Genomic DNA, 22,645 nt, shown 5'->3' with positions numbered 1-22,645 from the left:
GAGCCAGAGCGGGACATTCAGACCCAGACTCCAGGGAAAGCTCCCACGGGTCAGGGGATCCCTCAGGAACCTGCTCCCACCTGGGAAAGGTCAGAGATCAGCCCATCTCTCTGTGGGAGGCTCCCTGAACAGGGGATCTGAGAGAGGCAGCCTTGCTACTGGCTGGATTGAGGGACTCTCAGATCCCTTCTGGGCCAGCTTGACCCCATGGTGCTGGGGGCTGGTGGGAGCTAGGCCAGACCAGAGCACCTGCTACAGCCATATGGCACGGCCCCTTTGCCTCATCCTGGGGCCCCCTCTTCTCATGCATGGCCCCCCCCACGGGCCAGGCAGCAGCACAGAGATGATGTCTGGACCCCGGATCTCAGTCCAGAGCCACGGATGAGGCTGGGCAAAGCCTGTAAGCAGATTGGGGTGCGGCTCTGCCACTGATCGGATGGTCCATGTGGGGGGCACAGTCCCTGTGCCATGGCTGCCATCCACTCTCTCCTCTCACTCCTCTCACCACTAGCTACGGGGTTTTTCCCAGCTTCCTCTATCCAACCTCAGGGCTCCCTGTGGCTAGGGCCTGCAGCTGTGTCTCCCTATAGGCTCATGGGAGCCTGGATACCTTTTTGCCTGCCTGGTGGGACTGACCCAGGCGGGCCTCTGCTGTTCTACCAGGTGATGCTGCTGTCTGGAGAGCAGGCTGTGTGTGGCTGGTGAGAGCCCTGGCGGGATTGTGATCCCCTGCGGAGAACTCGCTGGTCCCATGTGCAGGGGAAGGAAAACAACGGGGCTGGCATGTCCCCTGGGAGCTGGTTCCAAGCTCAGTGTGTGTGTGAATGAACCCGTGGTGTTGCAGGAAATGCCTCTGACAGCGAGTGCTCCAGCCAGACATGGCCATGTTGGGTTAAACAGCAAAGCAGTGATGGGAATGCAACAGCCTACGCGCCCCAGGGACTGCGGGGCAGCACCTTGCCACAGCTCTTTCGATACCCCTCAATCCCGACCCCCAGCCCCCTGCTAGCGCAGCCCTTGGTCCCCCCGCCCCCACAGCTCTGCCGATGCCCCTCAATCCCAACCCGCCGCCCCCTGCTAGCTGAGCCCTGGGTCCCCCAACACCCACAGCTCTGCTGATGCCCCTCAGTCCTGACCTGCAGCCCCCCTGTTATTCCATCCCTGAGCTCCCCGCTCATACACAGCTCTGCCATATCAACTCCACCGCCCAGCCCAGGTTTTGGGTCTGATGGCACCAAAATTTCACATGCTGCTTCATTGCGATCTTTCCTTCCAAGTGAACATCACTGTCACCCGCTTTCCACCACTGTGACTGCTGGAGGATCATGAGATCAGTCACTCTTGTGTGCTGCCATCCGCCTTGCCCACATCCTGCCCCAGGGCAGAGCGAGATCTAGGGCATTTCCTAGTCGCCGATGCACATGCTGTCCTCTTTACCCTGCGCTCCCTGGATGAATGGTTTGCAAGAAGCGGATTGTGGAAGCTGTGGACGCAGACTCCAAGGGGGAGACAGCTGCCAGGGACTGGGGATCAGCAGCGGGAGACACTAGGAAGCATCACTATTGCGTATCAGCCAAGGCTGTGTGGTTCTCCGGGTGAATTAGCACAGCAGCCACCAGGGGGCAGCAAACAGGGGAGGGGGTTGGGGACCTGTAGCAAATGTGGCCAATAGGAGTTTTCTAAAGGCCCCATGATTCCTGTTTGGCCCAGTTATGCTCCCCTTGGTCCCAATTCTATACCAACTGGGCCTGATCCTCGGAGTTTGGCCTCAAGCTTCAGTAAAATTCAGGCGTCCTGACTCCCACTCCCCCCACAATTACAACCTGTGGACACCATTCCCCTCCCCTCTCGGGGGCCAATCTCATTTACCATTTTCATTCAGGACCTTGGCACAATAAGTGGGAGTGTGCTAATAAAGTTTGCAGATGACACAAAGTTGGGCAGTATGGCCAATACGGAGGAGGAGCAGAACATCTTCAGTCTGGAAACAAGCAGGTTTGTGGCGGGACATGAGAACAGTTTTCAAGTACATAAAAGGCTGTTACAAGGAGGAGGGAGAAGAATTGTTTTTCTTAACCTCTGAGGAGAGGACAAGAGGCAATGGGCTTAAATTGCAGCAAGGGCGGTTTAGGTTGGACATTCGGAATAACTTCCTATTAAGGTGGTTAAGTGTAACTGCACACCGCCTGGGTATGGTGCTCTGTCCCATCTAGTGGCACCAAAACCAGAGATATAAAATGAGTCTGCTCGACAGCCTTAGCTAACAGCCAGCTGGCTTTTAGCTCATGCGGTAGAGGCTCACGCACTAAGCTCCAGAGGGTCCCCGGTTCAATCCCGTTACATAAGCACTGGAATAAATTGTCTAGGGAGATTGTGGAATCTCCATCATTGGGGATTTTTAAGAGCACGTTAGACAAACAAGCGAGCCGTAGCTCACGAAAGCTTATGCTCAAATAAATGTGTTCGTCTCTAAAGTGCCACAAGTCCTCCTTTTTTTTTTGCGGATACAGACTAACACGGCTGCTACTCTGAAACCTGTCAGGGATAGGTAATCCTAGATAATACTTAGTCCTGCCGTGAGTGAAGGGGACTGGCCTAGATGACCTCTCGAGGTCCCTTCGAGTCCTATGCTTCTATGATCATACAAGAAGATCTGGAGGGTGACCTTGAAAACTGGAGTAATAGAAATGGGATGAAATTTAATAGATCATGCACTCAGGGACTAACAACAAGAATTTTTGCTATAAACTGGGGATGTATCTGTTGGGTACAGCAGAGGAGGAGAAGGACCTGGATGTATAGCTTGATCACAGGATGACTAAGACTGTGTGAAAAGGCTAATGTGATCAGGCGAGGTATTTCCAGTAGAAACATGGTAGTGTTAGTACCATTATATAAGGCACTGGTGCGTGGCCTGCGTTGTGCAGGAGGTCAGACTAGATGATCCTAATGGTCCCTTCTGACCTAAATATCTATGAATCTATGAATCTCACCTGGAATACGGTGCGCAGTTCTGGTCTCCCGTGTTTAAGAAAGATGAATTCGAACTGGAACAGGGGCAAAGAAGGGCTACTAGGATGATCTGAGGAATGGAAAACCCACCTCGTGAGAGGAGACTTAAGGAGCTTGGCTTGTTTAGCCTAACCAAAAGAAGGCTGAGGGGAGATGTGATTGCTCTCTATAAATATATCAGAGGGATAAATACCAGGGCGGGAGAGGCGTTATTTAGGTTAAGCGCCAGTGTGGACACAAGAACAAATGGATATAAACTGGTGATCAACAAGTTTAGGCTTGAAATTAGGTGAAGGTTTCTAGCCATCCGAGGAGTAAGGTTCTGAAACAGCCTCCCCAGGAGAGCAGTGGGGCTGAAAACCTAGCTTCAAGTCTGAGCTTGAGACACTTCTGGAGGGGATGATGACGCTGCCTACAGTGACATATAGCTGATCTGCGGGTGCTGGCAGCAAATATCTCCAACGGCCGGTGAAGGGACACTTGATGGGGAGGGCTCTGAGTTACTACAGTGAATTCTTTCCCAGGTGTCTGGCTGGTGGGTCTTGCCCACACACTCAGGGTCAAGCTGATCAACATATTGGGGTCGGGAAGGAATTTTCCCATGGGTCAGATTGGCAGAGACCCTGGGATTTTTTGCCTTCCTCTGCAGCATGGGGCACGGGTCACTTGCAGGTTTAAACAAGTGTAAATGGTGGATTCTCTGTCACTTGAAGCCTTTAAACCATGATTTGAGGACGTCTGTAACTCAGCCAGAGGTTAGGGGTCGATTTCAGGAGTGGATGGGTGAGGTTCTGTGGCCTCAGGTGTGAGTGAGGTCTGACTAGATGATCACAGAATCATAGAATCATAGAATATCAGAGTTGGAAGGGACCTCAGGAGGCCATCGAGTCCAACCCTCTGCTCAAAGCAGGACAAATCCCCAACTAAATCATGCCAGCCAGGGCTTTGTTAAGTCTGACCTTAAAAACGTCAAAGGAAGGAGATTCCACCACCTCCCTAAGTAACCCATTCCAGTGCTTTACCACCCTCCTAGTGAAAAAGTTTTTCCTAATATCCAACCTAAACCTCCCCCACTGCAACTTGAGACCATAACTCCCCGTTCTGTCATCAGCTACCACTGAGAACAGTCTAGATACATCCTCTTTGGAAACCCCTTTCAGGTAGTTGAAAGCAGCTATCAAATCCCCCCTCATTCTTCTCTTCCGCAGACTAAACAATCCCAGTTCCCTCAGCCTCTCCTTATAAGTCATGTGTTCCAGTCCCCTAATCATTTTTGTTGCCCTCCGCTGGACATTTTCCAATTTTTTCACATCCTTCTTGTAGTGTGGGGCCCAAAACTGGACACAGTACTCCAGATGAGGCCTCACCAATGTCGAATAAAGGGGTTTCAGAGTAACAGCCGTGTTAGTCTGTATTCGCAAAAAGAAAAGGAGTACTTGTGGCACCTTAGAGACTGACCAATTTATTTGAGCATAAGCTTTCGTGAGCTACAGCTGAGCTGTAGCTCACGAAAGCTTATGCTCAAATAAATTGAATAGAGGGGAACGATCACGTCCCTCGATCTGCTGGCAATGCCCCTACTTATACATCCCAAAATGCCATTGGCTTTCTTGGCAACAAGGGCACACTGCTGACTCATATCCAGCTTCTTGTCCACTGTAACCCCTAGGTCCTTTTCTGCAGAACTGCTGCCGAGCCATTCGGTCCCTAGTCTGTAGCGGTGCATTGGATTCTTCCGTCCAAAGTGCAGGACTCTGCACTTATCCTTGTTGAACCTCATCAGATTTCTTTTGGTCCTGCACTTATCCTTGTTGAACCTCATCAGATTTCTTTTGGCCCAGTCCTCTAATTTGTCTAGGTCCATTTGTATCCTATCCCTACCCTCCAGCGTATCTACCTCTCCTCCCAGTTTAGTGTCATCTGCAAACTTGCTAAGGGTGCAATCCACACCATCCTCCAGATTGTTAATTAAGATATTGAACAAAACCTGCCCCAGGACCGACCCTTGGACCACTCCACTTGATACCGGCTGCCAACTAGACAGGGAGCCATTGATCACTACCCTTTGAGCCCGACAATCTAGCCAGCTTTCCATCCACCTTATAGTCCATTCATCCAGTCCATACTTGCTGGCAAGAATACTGTGGGAGACAGTGTCAAAAGCTTTGCTAAAGTGAAGGAACTCCAGTGCTTTCCCCTCATCCACAGAGCCAGTTATCTCGTCCTAGAAGGCAATTAGATTAGTCAGCATGACTTGCCCTTAGTGAATCCATGCTGACTGTTCCTGATTCTTTCCTCTCCTCTAAGTGCTTCAGAATTGATTCCTTGAGGACCTGCTCCATGATCACAAAGGTCCCTTCTGACTTTAAAGTCTATGAGAGTCCTGCCCCTGTTCCCCCCAGTCCCCCTTCACTCTAACTACTAGACACCACTCCCTTCCCGAGCTGGGCACAGGACCCACAAATGTCATCTGCCAGTTCCCTGCTGTAACCAGCTGGCTCAACACCGAAAAGGCTTTACAGAGCCTGAGGTTAATACAGCAGAGATGGGTTCATGAATTTTTAATTTTAAAATCCTTTTCTATAATCGAGGGTTTTTATGTATGTATTTATTTATTTAAGTGTAAACCCTGCCTTGGTGCTGGGAAGCCGACCGCAGCGAGTGCTTTGGGCTGGAGCGGGAGCAATGGAAGGCGAACGAGGCACGGCAGGTGAAATAGTCTAGGCCTAGGACAGACTCCGACTCCGACCAGGTGCTCTGGGTCTGACAGTGGCCACGGCCAGATGCTTCAGAGGAAGGTGCAGGAGTCCCTGGGGTGGTGGGAGGACCTGCCCATGGGGGAAATCCCCTCCTGACCCCGTTGGTGCTCACCCCTGCCCAATGCATCTCTGGCACTGACTGCCCTGGGCCTCCTGCTCAAGGATGCAGGGGAGGGAGGAGTCACCCAGGGACGGATGCTCCCATTTGTCCTGCACCAGCCTTGCTGTGGCGTCTGGCGACATGAAGTACATGAAGGGCGGGCCCAGCTCACGGTTAGCATCAATACAGGTCACCTCGGCCCACAAGATGGGACAACGAAACCCTCCATCACCCCAGCCTGAGGTCAATCCAATGCTGGGCTGGCGAGAGAGCCATTGCCCTGCAGCCAGGGGGCACACAAGGTTTGCCAGCGGGAGGGGCATCATTGGGCCCAGCCCAGCCTGCAGCCCTCGGTCTAGAGGTGAGACGCTGTTGGCATGGGGCACGGCTGGGGCTGTCTGGGACCAAACGCCACAACCTGAGCAGGCTGCAGCGGCTCCAAGCCGTATCCTTGAATCGCCCCCAGCAGCGCATGAGAAGCTGCTCAGAGCTTCATGGCAGCGGCACGAAGACAGAACCTGGATCCTCGTGCTCTAAGACCCATGTGCGCGGGAGAAGAATTGCAGTGCCCAGCGCAGGGACTAGGGTGCATGCTGGAGTCGTCCTGATTCCACCCTGAAGCGAGCGGCCATGTGCAGACACGAAGCCAGCGTGGGACAAGGCGATTTGGATCCTCTTTCAGGAGAGGGGCTGATGCCGCCAATCCAGGTCACCTTTGGGTTGAGGATACAGTTAGGACCTGGGTTCAGTTATTCAAGGCTCCTATGAGTCCCACATTAGCACCACGTGTGTCACTTGCCCCTCCTGGCCTCATGCCCCTGTACACGTGCACACATGACCACACACACACCTGTACAGGTACATGCATGGATGCATGCACATGCATGAACATATGTGCAACCCCCCCTCCCCTGGCACAGACAGCCCCCTCCCCGCTTCCCAGGCCCATCGTGCTGGTCTGTCTGAGCTCCCCAGCTGGGCCATCGCTTGCAGCCTGCAGCTAATGTGGCGTGGACCTGGTCTCCTTGGCAACGCCAGCCACGTGGGAACAGTGAGGAGTCGCTCAGGTTCTCCCACCCGCCACTTTGCTGGAGCCTTGGCACGGGCAGCAGGGTGCAGCGTGCCCCTCCCCCTCCTCAATGCAGGGGCTGCCAGGGGGCCCAACGAGGCCGAAGGCTCCGGGCCCGAACCGGGCCTGGGCGGTGTCAGCACCGAGCAGGACAAGGGCTGGATCCTAGGCCCAGCCGGCTCAGCAAAGCAATGTGCTGCCACCGATGGGTGTTGCTGGAACAATTCCTGTGTTTTATTCCACACCCAGAATCGAGTGGCACGTTCAGCGGTGGGTTAGAGCCAGTCAAACTTCCTTCATTGACCCGTTGTTTGGGCGGGAAAATGACTTTTTGAATGACGTGAAAACAGAAGCGTGACCTGCTCAGATTGGACATGTTGGTGCTGAAACGAAGCAAAATGAAAAATTGTATCATTTAGATTCCAAATAAAAATCCATTCTCTTTTTTGTTTTTTTTCCCTCCTTGTTTTCCCAAGGGTGCAAAGGGGGTGGGAGGGATGGAAACAGGAGACTGAAATTTTTTCATTTTGACTCTGTCAGAACAACCCAAACACTCCCACGAAAAAAATATCTGTAACCCCAGGAAAGTGGTTAACGCCGTTCTAAATTTTCCCCAGCACGTCCTTAATTGCCACATTCAAATGGTCGCGCCCCTGGGTTTCCTACACCCTGGGCTTGGGTAGCTCCTGCCACCACCGTGTTTTGCACTTGGCCCTTGGCCCCTGGCCCCAGGAGCAGGGAGCTGGCTGATAGACAGGGTGCGGTGCCCTTCAAAGCCCACTGCAGGAAAACGCAGTCACCACAGCTCCCCTCCTGACTTGGTTAGACAAACTCTTAATAATGACAAGCAAACCCATGAATGAGCTCAGTTACTGATTATCTGGAGGGGAGCCCTCTGCCATCTCATGCACAGGACAGTCTTAGTTCAGTCCTTCTCGGAAGCGGCTGGGTCCTACGTCCTCCAGACGCGGGCTCGGTGCTTCCTTCTCATCCAGTGCCCGATGGACTAGTCCTTCGTGGCATGAGAGTCCAGTCCTGGCATCTTCAGCCAAGGTCCCGGAAAAAACCCACCTCGTTATTTGAACCAAATAAACAAAACAATCCGGACGCCCCTGGTGGTTCTCACTGTTCGTTTTTATTCACGTTGGTTGTTACAATATTGATCTGTACAAAGTTGTTTAAAAATATACAAATTGTACATTGACTGCTCCCCTGCAAGAGAGGGCGTGTTGTTCCGTGGGAGGAGGTAAGGGTTCATTGTGCTGCGATGGAACCAGCGGAGATCGCTGATTAAAAGTCCACCCAGGGACACTGGGGAAGGGATGAGCTGCCTGTGCAGTAGGAGAGACATGCAGAGTGGATTTTAATCTCAGGTTGGCAAACTGTGATTTTAAGGGACAGATTTCCTCTGATTTGGCCTTCAGTTTGCCTGCAGGCTTATTTATGCTTTGTAATGGACTGACTATGTCTGTACAGGACACAGTTGCCCTCTAGTGGTTGGAATGGGAGCTGCTCTACTGTGTGTCATGAGCCCTATAATGCTGAGAAAGGAGATTCTCCTCTAACTCAGGGCATTTGGCTTTTATGAGGGGAGGGACTGAGTTCTAACCCACAATGTTCCAGTTGGGCTGTAACTTCCCCTCTTCAAATTCAGGGGAGAGATTTAAGAGCACAATGAAAGCTGATGGGACTTGGGCTCTTCCGGTGCTTTTGAAACTCTCCCGCTTCGATGTTTGGCTCAGGCTGGGTGAACACTTGCCCCTCAGCAGGGAAAGAGCAAACTCTCCCGGCTCTACCAGGGGGAAGGGACCAGCCAGGAGGTGCTCGTGACACACAGGGGGCGGAGCGGGACACTCATGGCAGGGGACCTGACAGCTCCCAACTCACAGGTGTTGAGATCAAAATCCAGATGGGTGGCTGCAGAGAGAGAGAGGGAGGGAGAGGGGGAAGATGAACTCTATTGAGGGGGATTCGTCCCCAGTGAGCCCAATCTTCCCCCTGGAGTCAGTGTCCTGCAGGGGGTAGCGTGGGGCCGGGGGACATCAGCTGCGGTCAGATCCATATAAAAAGGCATTGTCGTTACAGTCTGGTGGCATTCTTTGCCCCGGCATGGCTGCGGGCCCATCACTCCCACGCCTGAGCCCCCTGTGGGGTGCGACCAGGGCGGGGCCTGGTCTTGTGTGTCAGGCAGGCTGGGGACGCCCTCAGAGAGGCAGCTAATCATCATCATCATCCTCGTCGTCATCGTCATCATCGTCGTCGTCCTCCGTGTTGATTTCCCCCTCCAGCACGTCCTCAAGCCAGTCCTCCAGCTCCTCCGTGGATGGCAGGTCCTCCTCGTTGTCCATCTGCATCCAGATGCTGTCAGCCTGAGGAGGAAGGGGGAGCGGTGATTTGCAGGGGAGGGAAGGAGTGAATGTGTGTGGGGGTGGGCAGGATGGCCCAGGAGGCTGGAGACTGGGTCACCCCTGGTGCTGGATCCAGCGTGGCTAGACTCTCTGTGTGACGGGCGGCTCAGGTCTCGGATCCCAGTGTCTGTACTGTATAGCTGCCCTGTCCCCATTGCTATCCAAGGATCAGGCCCTGGCCTGAGCTCTCCTGGTCCCTGTGACCCCCAGGGCAAACTGACCGGGTGCTGCGGGGAAGCTGGCCTGGGGTAGCCTGGGATGTCCCCAGCTCTGGGCATAAACAGGGGCCTCCAGACCTGGCCCGTAATTCATTCAGGCTCCAGGCTGGATCCTCTGTGGCCCCGTGCTTGCCGCAGGGCACAGAGATCAGCAGCTGCACAGAGGAGGCCGCGATGCTGAGTGGAGCCAGTGCCGGGACATTTCTGACACAGACTAATCTGTGCAGAACACACAGGACCAAAGCATGTTGGAAGCGTGTCCCCAAGCTGGGCTACAGCAGTGCTGATTTTCCCAGGGCCGTAGCATAGCTCCAGCACACGTTTGAAACACAGGCTCCGGGGAGGCGGGGCACTGAGCTCCCTCGACCCAGCAGGGTTCACATCCCCAGGGATTGCAAAGAGGCTGACTCCCAGCCAGCCTGGCTCCGACACACGGGCGGCCCCTGCGTGTCTGTATACTCACATCCGTGACGTTGACCACACCAATCTGGGGCTGAGACAGGTCGATATCGAACGTCTTCTCCCAGTATGGGATCAGCTGGAGCAGGAGAAGAAGAGCAAAGGTGCATGAGCACTGCAACAAAGCCATGCCTGCTCTGCACCATGGCACACACCACCTGAGCTAATGGAGACTCCCCATTAGTTGTTAGCATGATAGGGCTTATGACACACCATCAAACTGTTCAGGTTTCATCCAGCAGAGGGCAGCGGTGACACACCCCTATTCATTTTATTCCACTTTCTAAAAGCACCATCTGCACCCAGACACTGACCATCTTGGCACAGCCCCAAGGCTGAATGCAAGAATGTTGGGTACCTGGACGGAAACTCCCTTGAGACGGGCAAAGGGAAGTAGATGAAATAAGAAAGGGGATTTGTTATGGAAGCTGCCAGGCACAGACAGACCCTGTGGTTCCCTCTGGCTCCAGCTCCCAGCCTGTGCTGCCCAGTGCTATTTACAGAGTGGGCTGAGCACACCGGAATGCCCCCAGCTAGCCTCCCCGCACCCAAGGCAGAGTCACCCCGAGGGGCAGGAGGTGGAGTTGGGAACACCTGCTCTCTCGGGAGGGTCTGCTGGCAAAGAACAGCTCTACAGAGTAGCTGGGGCTCCAGTAACACAGTTCACTATCACCTGTGAAAATAGGATTATCTATCTATCTATCTATCTATCTATCTATCTATCTCCATACACACTCATCTCTCTGTCACTCTCCATCTATCCATCCACTGCCCAAAATGTTGTTAATCCAGAGTTAAGGACTTCTTGCCCTTTCAGAACATCGAGTTTTGCTCCATTTAATCCACCGAAAAACCAGGAAATGCAGAGTTAACACCAGCTCTGCCTCACAACCTTAACTGTGCCTCCTGGACCGGGCAAGAGCCCCTGGGATGTGCTGTCAGTGTATCTCAGACAGGGCTGCCCTGTGATAAGCAGATGGCAGAAATGACTAAGTACATCTGCTATTTTTATGTGGCCTGGTGCATCCCACAGCCCTGGACTCTCTCATGGTCTGCGTGCACCACATCTGATCCTCACTGCGTTAGGGGTGGCTGGAATAGATGAACATAACATGGCCAGACTGAGTCAGACCAAAGATCCATCTAGCCCAGTATCCTGTCTGCCAACAGTGGCCAGTGCCAGGTGCCCCAGAGGGACGGCTGGATGGGCTGGGCCAGGGACAGCTGGTTTGACTGGGGAAATGACTTCTGGCAGCAGGTCACCACAACTCAGGCTGTGATATGTGGAAAGGGGCATCCGCACCCAGTGGGACCCCTCGTTTCTGGGCTGAGCCCTGTGGGCTGTGTGAGTACAGCAGCGCAATGGGGTGTTCCTGCTGCGGAGATCTGGGGCAGAGGTGATACTTCCCTACCGGGCAGAGGGAAGTGCAGGGGATGTCCCCGGGGAACCCTTGGGGCAAGGATCACAGAAACACAGAATATCAGGGTTGGAAGGGACCTCAGGGTTGGAAGGGACCTCAGGAGGTCATCTAGTCCAACCCCCTGCTCAAAGCAGGACCAATCCCCAATTTTTGCCCCAGATCCCTAAGTGGCCCCCTCAAGGATTGAACTCACAACCCTGGGTTTAGCAGGCCAATGCTCAAACCACTGAGCTATCCCTTCCCCCCAGGGGGTGGTAACATCTGGCAGCTCTGGGGTGTTGGCTGGGCAGTTCACCAAGTCTGTCCTGAATGAGACTTTTACCTTAGTGAGGACAAGGTCTGACCATTTCTCCTACTGTCCCATGGGCTGCATCCCCACGAGCCCCAAAGAACCTGGGATGAGAGAGCACTATCCTGTCTGCCAGGGTTAAGGCTGGTGGGGCTGGCATGTACCTTAACGCTGTATTTCCTGGCTGTCACAGAAGAGGTGCCGTGCAGTCAGTATTCTGGAAAGGAATGAGGCCCTGCCAGCCAGCCAGAACTGGGCATTAATGATGCTTAGAGGCAGGGAGTCTGTCTGTTTATCTATTTTGACGCTGGCAGACCAGGTGCCAGCTCATGCCAACGTCCCCAATGCCAAATACCCAGCTTGAATCAGTCTGGCTCACCTGTGTGTTAGTATTATTAAAATGGGATTAGAAGAATGTGTTCAGTCTTTAGATGTTATTGAATGCTGGTGAGATGCTGCCAGCATTAATCTCCCTTATAACATCTGTATCCTACATTCTAAGGTAATATCTGAGCAGTGGTATTGTGAGTCTCTGTGACTGTGTAAATCACCAGACAGGAGAGAGACATGAACCAGTGTGATGTGCTGATCTGCAGCAGAAGGTGTCACATTCTGCCCAAAAGGAAAGGTCCATTGACACCAGATTGTGGGATGTTAAAGAGGACAAAAGACACTGGTTGTTCTGCTCTCCCCCCGTGAAGACGAGTCATGCAAGTGGATTCCACCCTTTAGCTGAATTTTCAGCTAAGGGATAAAAGCCCCTAACAAGAAGGAACTGGATCTCTGTGCTGCTCGGACTCTGGGGGGCAAGGTGTTCTAGGCACAAGCAAGAGATCCCCAGCTGCTTAGCCTAGGTTAGCCCTGAAGGACATATAGAGCTTGCTGATTACAGAAGCTTCTATTACATTTGACACTTACGATTGTAACTCATTTGTGTATCTTTGTTCATCTGGACTAACCCTGTAAATATCTCTCTTGTTTCCTTTTCCCGTTTAATATATATCTTCATATTGTTTATTATTGGATTGGCTACAGTGCTACAAGCATTGTCTTTGGTGTGAGATCTAAGGTACAAATGACCTGGGGCAAGTGACTGGTCCTTTGGGACTGGGCATAACTTGACTATCACTGTGATTCTTGGTGCAAGGGGCCGGCTATCACAGAGGTGAGCTCACCTGGCTGGGGAGGTAGATCAGGGTGTGTGACGCCATGTGAAGGCTGTTACAGTGCGTGAGGAGGTCCCGCTTGATAACTCCACTGCAGGCAGAATTTACACAGCCCCTGTCCTCACAGCATGGGGGATTTTGTTACAGCTCTGGGGCCGACTTCATCCCTGGGGTAAGGTTGCTGGAGTCCGTGCCATTATACCAGGGCTGGATCTGGCCCTTCCTCTTTACCCTCCTGTCCTGTGGCCCTGCCGGTGGCTGCGACCTGGTCTGGGGAGGCCAGAGCAAGCAAGATCCAGGTGTCTTATGGAAGGGTCCCCTGGCAGAGTGTTCCATTCCTGGGCAGATAGACCCTCGGAAAGGGCGGGGGAGGATCTCTTACCAATTCTACCCACAGCCTGCAGCTGCGCCTATCCCTCCCACTGGCCACCAGCGAGCCGCTGACAGCGGCTCTGGAACGCATGGGCACCACGTACCAGGGGAAAGTCCTCTGGGTCGATCCAGATGATGCTCAGGTCGGGATTGTCTGTATTGTCCTGGGCAACGTCCTTCAGGATCTCCAGGAATTCGTAACCGTCTGCGCCCGGAGAGAGCAGGGGGGTGAGGGACCAGGCAAGGGCAAGAGGCCACTGCCCCGGGGAGCCAGGCTGAGCACTGAGAGTTCCAGGGGTTAGGCCACCTCCCCTCCCAACCTCCCTCTCACCGGCCGCCCTCCCACTGCATGCCAAGCGCCCCAGCCTAAACCCCCTCTCCCTACATAGTAACACCCCCAACTCCAGCTCCCTCCCAGCTTATGAACCTCCCATGCAACCTGCTCCAGCTCCTGCCTCCTCCTCCCCCAATAGCTGAGCATTCCAGCTCAGAGGCAGGTTGGGGAGGAGAGGAAGAGGCTGTGCCCACCCTGCAATGAATCAGACACAGGCTGATACCCACTTGCTGCCGCCCCTTTGCCCTGGTGCCACCTTCATGTGCCTATTTCACCTGCCTAACCTTTGGGTGGTACCAGCCCCACCTGCTCCCGCTGCCCCTTCCCCTGCTGTGCGCCCTTCCCAGCAGCCAGACTTCTGCATCCCCCCCGGCCCCCTAATGGAGCAGTGCCCCTCAGAGCATAGAGGGCCCCTCCTGGGACCGTCAAGCACCCCACATTGGAGGATGCTGCGCCCCGGGCCAATAGAGAGCCCCCTGGGGTGGTGCAGCGCCCCTGGAGCTCTGCTCAGCCACTCTGGGTCTCTGCGCAGTGATCAGCAGCAGCTCTTACCAGGGTCATCCTCCTCTGCAAAGGCCACAATGTGGATTCCGTCCATGTCATCTTCCTGGGGAGCAGAGCAGAGAGAGTCACTGGTCACCAGGTGCATCCACCTTCCTGTTGTGTGGGGGATGTCAGACCCCCCTTGCAAATAGGGAGGAGTGGGGTGCAGAGTGTGTTCAGGTCATAGGATCAGCTGGGAGATGGACAGATCTGCACACTCACCCACAGCCCTGCTCGCACGTGAATGCAGGTGTGCACACCCCATTCACACCCCCATTCATGCCCATCAGTGCCCCAATGCAAGCCCTAGTGCAAGACCACCCCATTCACACCCCCATGCACATTCATTAATGCCCCGATGCAAACCCAAGTGCAAGCTCACCCCCATTCACACCCCCATTCATGCCCATCAGTGCCCCAATGCAAACCCTAGTGCAAGACCACCCCCCATTCCCACCCCCATGCACATTCATTAATGCCCTGATGCAAACCCTAGTGCAAGCTCACACCCCCATTCACACCCATCAGTGCCCCAATGCAAACCCTAGTGCAAACTCACCCCCCATTCACAAACCCATGCACAATCATTAATGCCCCAATGCAAACCCTAGTGCAAGCTCACACCCCCATTCACACCCCGTGCACATTTATCAGTGCCCCAATGCAAACCTTAGTGCAAGCTCACACACCTCATTCACCCCAACACAGACATTCACAGCCCAGTACACACCTGAATGCAAATGTACACAGCCCATTCACGCGCCGGTACAGACACATCCATATATAGTCATATCAAAGCTCCCAAGGACTCTCCCTGCCCACATCCACGTGCCTACCCCCACACCACCATACTCATGTGCATTCACTAGTAACATATGTGCACCATATGCTCAAAGCCCCCTGTGAAAATACACCTACATGCCCAGGTGCAGGCAAAGATTTACATGCACAAAAATCTATATGCACGTGTCAAAACACACACACAAATATACACACAGGCCTTTATGGAAGTGGCCCTACTTTGTTGTGCATACACACATAAGAGGATGTATGTACACACACATGCACTCACCTTGGCAAGTGTACACAGACACACACAGATCTCTGTGCATTCACACATGAGCAATACGTGCAGATAACTACAGGAACACATGTCCCACCCAAAGAAAGAGGCATGTATTGACATTGTCTCAGATATGCAAACACACCACACATATGCAAATCACAGGTACACACATTCTGCACAAACCAGACACACACACAGTGTATGTGCACACACATATACACAGATGCAGAAGCACAATTACATGTGCGCAGACACACATATTGGATACACCACACACACATACATATACCCCATAGCATTAACCTCTCCCTCCAATAGACACACAGAGAGAACACCTACAAACCAAAGAATAATGCAGCTTAGAATGTAACAGGCCCAGTGATATTTTCGGGTTAGTGTTTATTACCGGATGTTGTCACATGCAGGAAATGTACAGCGTCTATTTCCTAGCTATTTGTTATATGGACTATAAACCATATTGGCAATAGGCACACATATGAAAGACAGAGGTGACAATAGATTTTTAAAGGGGAAAAATATCTTACAAAATCACCCCCATCTTTGTGATTTAAAAAAATGTCAAATACATAATGGGGCATGGCTGGGCTAAAAATGAGAGCCCACATTTTCAATCTTGGGTGCTTTGATTTTCCTGAGGGTGCAGAACTGCTAGTGAAGTTAGGTTCAGAACTTCTGGGAAATCAAACCAATTATTCCCGGTGCTAATGACACCATGGCAGGTTGTTAAAACAGAAAGCATGTAAAACATTTAATTTGGTCTGTCAGGTTCTGTTCTTTTTCACTTTCTTGTCAATTTCATGTCAGTTTCCCATTCTAGTCAATTTCACTTTCTACTCATTGTCTAGCCAATTTCACTTTCTACTCATTGTCTAGCCAATTTCACTTTCTTCTTTTCCTGCACCAGCTCAAAGCTGATGCCTTTTAGCTGCTGAAGAAACAGAAAAGTGTCTAAATCTAAACAGAAAAGTGTTTTGATGGAAATGAGGAAAAAATTGGTGACATCATTTCTATTAATATTAGTTTTCTAAAATCCTTAACATACCTCCCCGCACCCTTTTCCCAACCAATGTATAATTGTGGGCCCAAACAGCTGGACACTGAGGCCCAGACCCTAAGGTATTTAGGCACCTAACTTCCACTGACTATTTAATGAGTCAGCTGTATGCTTTAACTAAAGGCATAAATGTGTCCAGTTTCGTGGGATTTTTTTCATATATTTTTCATAAAGGTTTTAAGAGCCAGATCCTCAGCTGGTGTAAATCAGTGTAGCAGCATTTATGTCTCTGGAACTATTCTGCTCTACGTCAGCTAAGAATCTGGTCACAAATATGTGTGTGGTGCATTTAAGGAACTGAATAAAGAATAGACCCAATCTCAGCTGCGTCCTTAACGCATTGGGTCTGATTCTCTGTTTCCCCTGCCTTTTGTGCAGACATATACATCAGCGCAAAATGGGTGCAAAGTGCTGCCATTCTGATCTGGTAACATTCCATACCCCATGGCATAGATGTAAAGGATGGTACAAGATACAGGGCATGGGAGAATCAGGCCCGAAGAGTTCATCAAGGATTGGGCCTGGTGCCTTCCACTGGAGATTTGCCTGAATTAAGGATCATGGGAGAAACTAGCATGAACTTCAGGAGTTGAAAGAAATCAGAGATAGGAAAAGAGCTATTCAATCCCGTCTAGTTCATCCTGGGGGGCCAATCCAGGATTGCGCCCTGAGGACATTCTCCAGGGTTCAATGCAGTATGCTTTCAGGCACCCCAGCTATGCTACTAACAGCATGTCATTTGGAGGTGGGGGGCAGGCTGGAGGGACCCTAGAGGCTCATGGTGCAGGTTCAGTGCCATGCTTGCGTGGGTTAGATGGCTGGCTGGCAAGGAGCTGGGCCCCTGACTGGCCATGCCACAGCACTAACCTCACGTGATGCCAGGCACTCTCTGGACTTACCCAGGTCTCATACATGCTGTCTGGCTTGAGCTTCCTCAGTGTTGACCTGCAAGATAACAACAGAGGCTTCTTTGAGGGAGTGTGTGAGGGATGGAGGCCTGCATAAACCCAGCACTCATCAGGCATGCCCCAGGTAGTCAGGTGGCATCTGCTAAGTCCATGCTCCTCCATGGGGCAAGAGTGGTCCTCAGAGTTTAATTTCTCTTGGGCAGAGCAAGGGACTGGAAGTCATGGTGCCTGGATTCTGCTCCTAGCTTTGAAAGGGAGAGTTGTATAATGGTTAAAGCAGGGAGCATGAAAGTCAAGACTACTGGGTTCTATGCCCCATGTGGGGTGGAAATGTGGGGTAGTGGTTAGCGAAAGGGAGCTGGAGGCAGGACTCCTAGGTTGTATTGCCAGCTCTAGGTGGGAGTGTGGTCTAGTGGTTAGAGAACAGGGCTCCTAAGGTTCAGTTCTTCTACCCTGTGGTGGAAAAACACAGCTGCTGGGTCTGTGTGGTGCTAAACTTTGGGCATTTGAAACCGTGAGCCAAATTTTGCAACAAGTAGGGTAGAGACAGTGAGAGAGACAAAGGCGGATGGAGAGATACAAAAGGGAACAAAGCAGCACAAAATCTAACACAATCCAGTCGGGAAGTAACTGCCGAGCTATTTGATGGAATAAAAAGCAGCTGCCATGGCAACCATAGTCCCTGATCTGCCAGCTTTTAGCGTGAGTCAGGGAGGGGCAGGGCCTCACGCACCATGGCAGTAAAATGAACAAAAGCAGAGATCTGGCCCTGGGGATCTACCGCCCTTCGCAGAGCCATGCCCTGTGCTCCTAGGCCTCTGTGCTGGGGGAACGTCACCCCTGAATCACTCCCATCCCCTTGCCTTTCCCTTCTCCGGGCTGCTCTGTATTGAGGTCGCTGGGTGGGGGAGGGAGGGGAGTGGCAGTTTGATCCGAGGGGATTACAGTGAACAGGCAGCCAGGACAATGTGTCGGGAACATCCCTGTCCAGAAATGCAATCTGCTCGGGGGTGCAGCACTGGGCTGTTAACCCCTTGGCTCCCAGTGCCCAGGGGCGGGGGGAACAGCAAGTACGACAGACCCTTGGAGTCACAAGGTGAAGTGCTCTGGCCTGTGTGGCCCAGGTCACGCTAGACAAGCATGGGGGGCTCCTTCTGGCCTGAAAATGTAGGGCCCTGATTCTCAGCTCCTCAGTTCCTATGCCGGGGCAGGGGGGATTAATTTGGCTTTCAGCTCCAGTGTCAGTTAGAGCAGCCTCAGGGCTGCTCTAATCTACACTCTGCTCCCCAAGAAGCAGGGAATAGCCACAGTGCAGCATGCCCTGCTCCACCTGCTACCCTGGGAACAGGACCCTTGTGCCTGCTCAATGACCTCTGGAGAGACTCATTGTAGGCGGGGCGGGGGGAGGCTTGACAGCATAAGTGAGAATCAGGCTGGATAAATCTCCATAGCAACTCCCCTCCCTTCTGTAGGGAGGTTAGTGCTGGTTCCATAGTCCTGGGTGTTGGAATCCCTTTATCCTCAGACAGCAAGGGCAGAAGCCAGGCAAGCTACCCCCATCCACTGTGCTTTCTATGCCCTGTGTGCCGAGGTTATGCTTTGGTTGCTGCTGAAATGCAGCCACCTCTGGGGTGAGGCAGTATTGTCATTTAACAGCCACACAGCAATGTTGCAGAGGGATCACTCACCCACTGCTGAAAATGCAGCCATCTCTGGGGTGGGACATAGCTGCTGTGTCACAGGCACACAGCACAGCAATTTAGGGCAGGAAATGAAGGGCAATCCTGTCTCTAACTGACTGCGTGTAGCGGCCGTAATGATCCAAGTGGGAATTAGGTCAGGACCCTAGAGTAATATCCCCACTCCTTGCGTAAGTCCACAGGATATTTAGTGACAAGTGGTCGGAGCCTTGGAATTGAATCTCAGCTGGGAGGGCTCTAGAGGGGACATGGAGGAGAAGGACAATAGGGCTGGCTCCAGGAAAGTCTGTCATGGGGGAGGCCACAGAAGGATAAAGCAGCTGAAACCCCCTCTCCCACCGGGACCCCAGGGGCAGCCTGGGCTGGGAAAAAGTGGGCAGAGCTGTCAGAGGAGAGGGCGTGGCTTGCGCAGCTGGGGGGAGACAATAATTAAGCTCCAATGGTCCCGCACCCTGGAAATCACAGCAGCTCCCCCTAGTGGAGGGCAGGGGTAGGAGGTCTCTCTGGGCAAATCCCCCAGCAGGAGTGGATCTGGTTATGATGGGCTAGCGGCTGGGTGTGGATCACATCACTGCCTTTGCGGGAGGAGGGTCCCTTAGGGGGAGGAAGGGGCTTTTGCTCCATGGAGCCCCCAGAAGTAACCAGGTGCCCAGCCCCCTCCTGGGAGCCAGACTCTGCGCCAAACCAGGGCCATGTTTCTATGGCAGCAGGAGAATTTCCTTGCTCTGCCGCAGCCATAGAAACGGAGCTGTTGTCAGGCTGGGCTAAAGTGTATCCCAGCCCTAGCCACAGGCATCCAATGGGGAAACCAGTGTCTGTGCCGGGATGTGCCGGGCAGCTGTGCCGGGCAGTCCTGCTCCCCATGGCGAGCCAGCCGCGGTATCTCCCCATCGGGATCGTTCCCTCGCACCATCAACCCTAACTCCCCACGGCAACTAATTCTCCATGGCAACTAACTCCCCATGGCAACTGATTCCTCGTGGCAGCTGACTTCTCGTGGCAGCTGCCTAATGCCCCATGGCAGCCAGTGGTAGCTCCCTCCTCATCAAGTTCAACTGCAGCTCGAAATCGCAGCTGGCTGTAGCTCCTCATGGTGACCCTCATGACCAACTGTAGCTCCCTGTTACAACTGACTGGAGCTCCCCAAGGTGACCGACTGTAGCTGTAGGTCAAAATGAACTGTAGCTCCCTGTCATGAGCCACTTACAACCTAACCTAAAAAATGATCCCTCACTCTCACAGATCTTGGGAGACAGGCCAGTCCTCACTTACAGACAGCCCCCCAACCTGAAGCAAATACTCACCAGCAACCACATACCACACAACAAAAACACTAACCCAGGAACCTCTCCTTGCAACAAAGCCCGATGCCAACTCTGTCCACATATTTATTCAAGTGACACCATCATAGGACCTAATCACATCAGCCACTCCATCAGGGGCTCGTTCACCTGCACGTCTACCAATGTGATGACAGGTTTCAGAGGAACAGCCGTGTTAGTCTGTATTCGCAAAAAGAAAAGGAGTACTTGTGGCACCTTAGAGACTAACCAATTTATTTGAGCATGAGCTTTCGCGAGCTGTGGCTCGCGAAAGCTCATGCTCAAATAAATTGGTTAGTCTCTAAGGTGCCACAAGTACTCCTTTTCTTTTTACCAATGTGATATATGCCATCATGTGCCAGCAATGCCCCTCTCCCAGGTATGTTTGCCAAACCGGACAGTCTCTACGTAAAAGGATAAATGGACACAAATCAGACATCAGGAATCATAACATTCAAAAACCGGTAGGAGAACACTTCAACCTCTCTGGCCACTCAGTAAAAGACTTAAGGGTGGCAATTTTGCAGCAGAAAAGCTTCAAAAACAGACTCCAACGAGAAACTGCTGAGCTTGAATTAATATGCAAACTAGATCCCATTAACTTGGGTTTGAATAGAGCCTGGGAGTGGCTGGGTCATTACACATATTGAATCTATTTCCCCATGTTCAGTATCCTCACACCTTCTTGTCAACTGTCTAAATGGGCCATTTTGATTATCACTACAAAAGTTTTTTTTTGTCTCCTGCTGGTAATAGCTCATCTTAACCAATGAGCCTCTCACAGTTTGTTTGAGAGGAACAGCCGTGTTAGTCTGTATTCGCAAAAAGAAAAGGAGTACTTGTGGCACCTTAGAGACTAACCAATTTATTTGAGCACAAGCTTTCGTGAGCTATGCATCAGATGAAGTGAGCTGTAGCTCACGAAAGCTCATGCTCAAATAAATTGGTTAGTCTCTAAGGTGCCACAAGTACTCCTTTTCTTTTTACAGTTTGTTTGGTAATTTCCAACTTCTCTGTATGTATATCTATATATCTTACTATATGTTCCTTTCTATTCATCCGATGAAGTGAGCTGTAGCCCACAAAAGCTTATGCTCTAATAAATGTGTTTGTCTCTAAGGTGCCACAAGTCCTCCTGTTCTTTCTGAGGATACAGACTAACCCGGCTGCTACTCTGAAACCTGCAGCTCCTTACTGTGCCCGACTGTAACACCCCCTAGTGACTGACTGGCTCCATGGCACGATCGACTGTGCCCTTCCACACCCAATCACTACTCTCTCTCTCTGTCATGTGGAACCTGGCCCCTCTGAGAGCTGTCCCCCACCAAAAAAGCTCCCCCCATCGCCAGGTGCTGACCTATACCCCTTCCCCCTCCTGTAAGCCCCACCTACCCAGCCCAGCCCAGCTGGCAGAATTGGGAAATTCTGGCCCGCGCTTTAGTTATTTTTTTGCTCATTGCTTTGCTTCCTGGTTCCAGGCCAGTCCCCCCGAGATGCCTTCTCGGGGGGTTCAAATCCCAGCAGGCAGCCTGTTCCAGACCAGCGCTGCAGGCCCAAGGGGCTGAGGGGGACACCCTGTGTTCTCTGTCTACGTAACCTGCCACACCCAGCAGCAAAGTCCTCACAGCCCAGGCTGGCATTCACCCCTGGAGACGTGCTGCCCCCTCTCCGAGCCCGCACATCATTTCCTTCGCTGCCCAGCTGGGAAGTTTAATGATTATGTCTCCCTAGCTGTGCGCCCCTTCAGCCAACTCTGTCCACCTTCCCCAGCCCTGGCTGCCTACAGGAGCCCCGGTGTAGGGGACCTTCTGGCCTCTTTGCCCTTCAGGCAAAGTTTCCCCAGGCAACAGGTGGGGAAAAGGAGGCATGAAGTGCTTAAGATGGCCGTTTCCTAAATCCTGGTGAATTCAGGCACCCACCTTTGGACACTATAATGGGGTCTGGTTTCCAGGGGGGCGGGTGCCTAGCAGCAGATGAGATCCCCCATATCACCAGTCACATCGGAAAACGTAGGCCCGGGTGGCTCTCCCAAGATCAGACAGGGAGTCAGAATGGAAGCCAGGCATCCGGAGTCTCAGCCCAGCGTTTGAAGCACTAGGCCACCCTCCTGCCCTACTGGGGCTCTGACCCATCCCGTGGCTGGCAGCCCCCTACCTCTTGTGCTCCTCGATGAATTGCACGATCTCCTCCTCGCTGTTGGGCTTGTCAGGGATGGTGACGGGCTTGTCCATGAACGGCTCGTAGTAATCGATCTCGTTCAGCTTCAGGGTCAGCTTCTTGGCCACCTGCAATGGGAAGGCAGGTGGCCAGTGAGCGAGGGTGTCCGTGGCCTGGTTACTGTGAACCACAGAAAACCTCCCCACACCCCCAGCAGTTTCCTCAGTCCCACGGGCTCCTTCCCTTGCTGCTGTGGAAGGGGCGGGA

At 52.6% G+C, this 22,645-nt stretch overlaps 1 protein-coding gene across 1 annotated transcript in view; it reads right to left on the bottom strand.

The window, feature by feature from the left end:
- Positions 1-8,056: 8,056 nt before the first annotated feature.
- CASQ1 (calsequestrin 1) overlaps positions 8,057-22,645 on the bottom strand; it is a 35,848-nt gene continuing 21,259 nt past the window's right edge. Inside the window, exons 6-11 of the mRNA XM_048828353.2 lie at positions 22,376-22,506; positions 17,191-17,236; positions 14,160-14,214; positions 13,378-13,478; positions 10,030-10,104; positions 8,057-9,309 (exon numbers count right to left, since the gene is read on the bottom strand). Coding sequence (XP_048684310.1) covers positions 9,157-9,309; positions 10,030-10,104; positions 13,378-13,478; positions 14,160-14,214; positions 17,191-17,236; positions 22,376-22,506 — 561 coding nt within the window. The 3' untranslated portion in view covers positions 8,057-9,156. The remainder of the gene's footprint in view (positions 9,310-10,029; positions 10,105-13,377; positions 13,479-14,159; positions 14,215-17,190; positions 17,237-22,375; positions 22,507-22,645) is intronic.

The sequence above is a fragment of the Caretta caretta genome, chromosome 24, assembly GCF_965140235.1.
Source record: "Caretta caretta isolate rCarCar2 chromosome 24, rCarCar1.hap1, whole genome shotgun sequence".
Lineage (NCBI taxonomy): Eukaryota > Metazoa > Chordata > Testudines > Cheloniidae > Caretta > Caretta caretta.
This window is presented reverse-complemented; position numbering and strand designations above follow the sequence as displayed.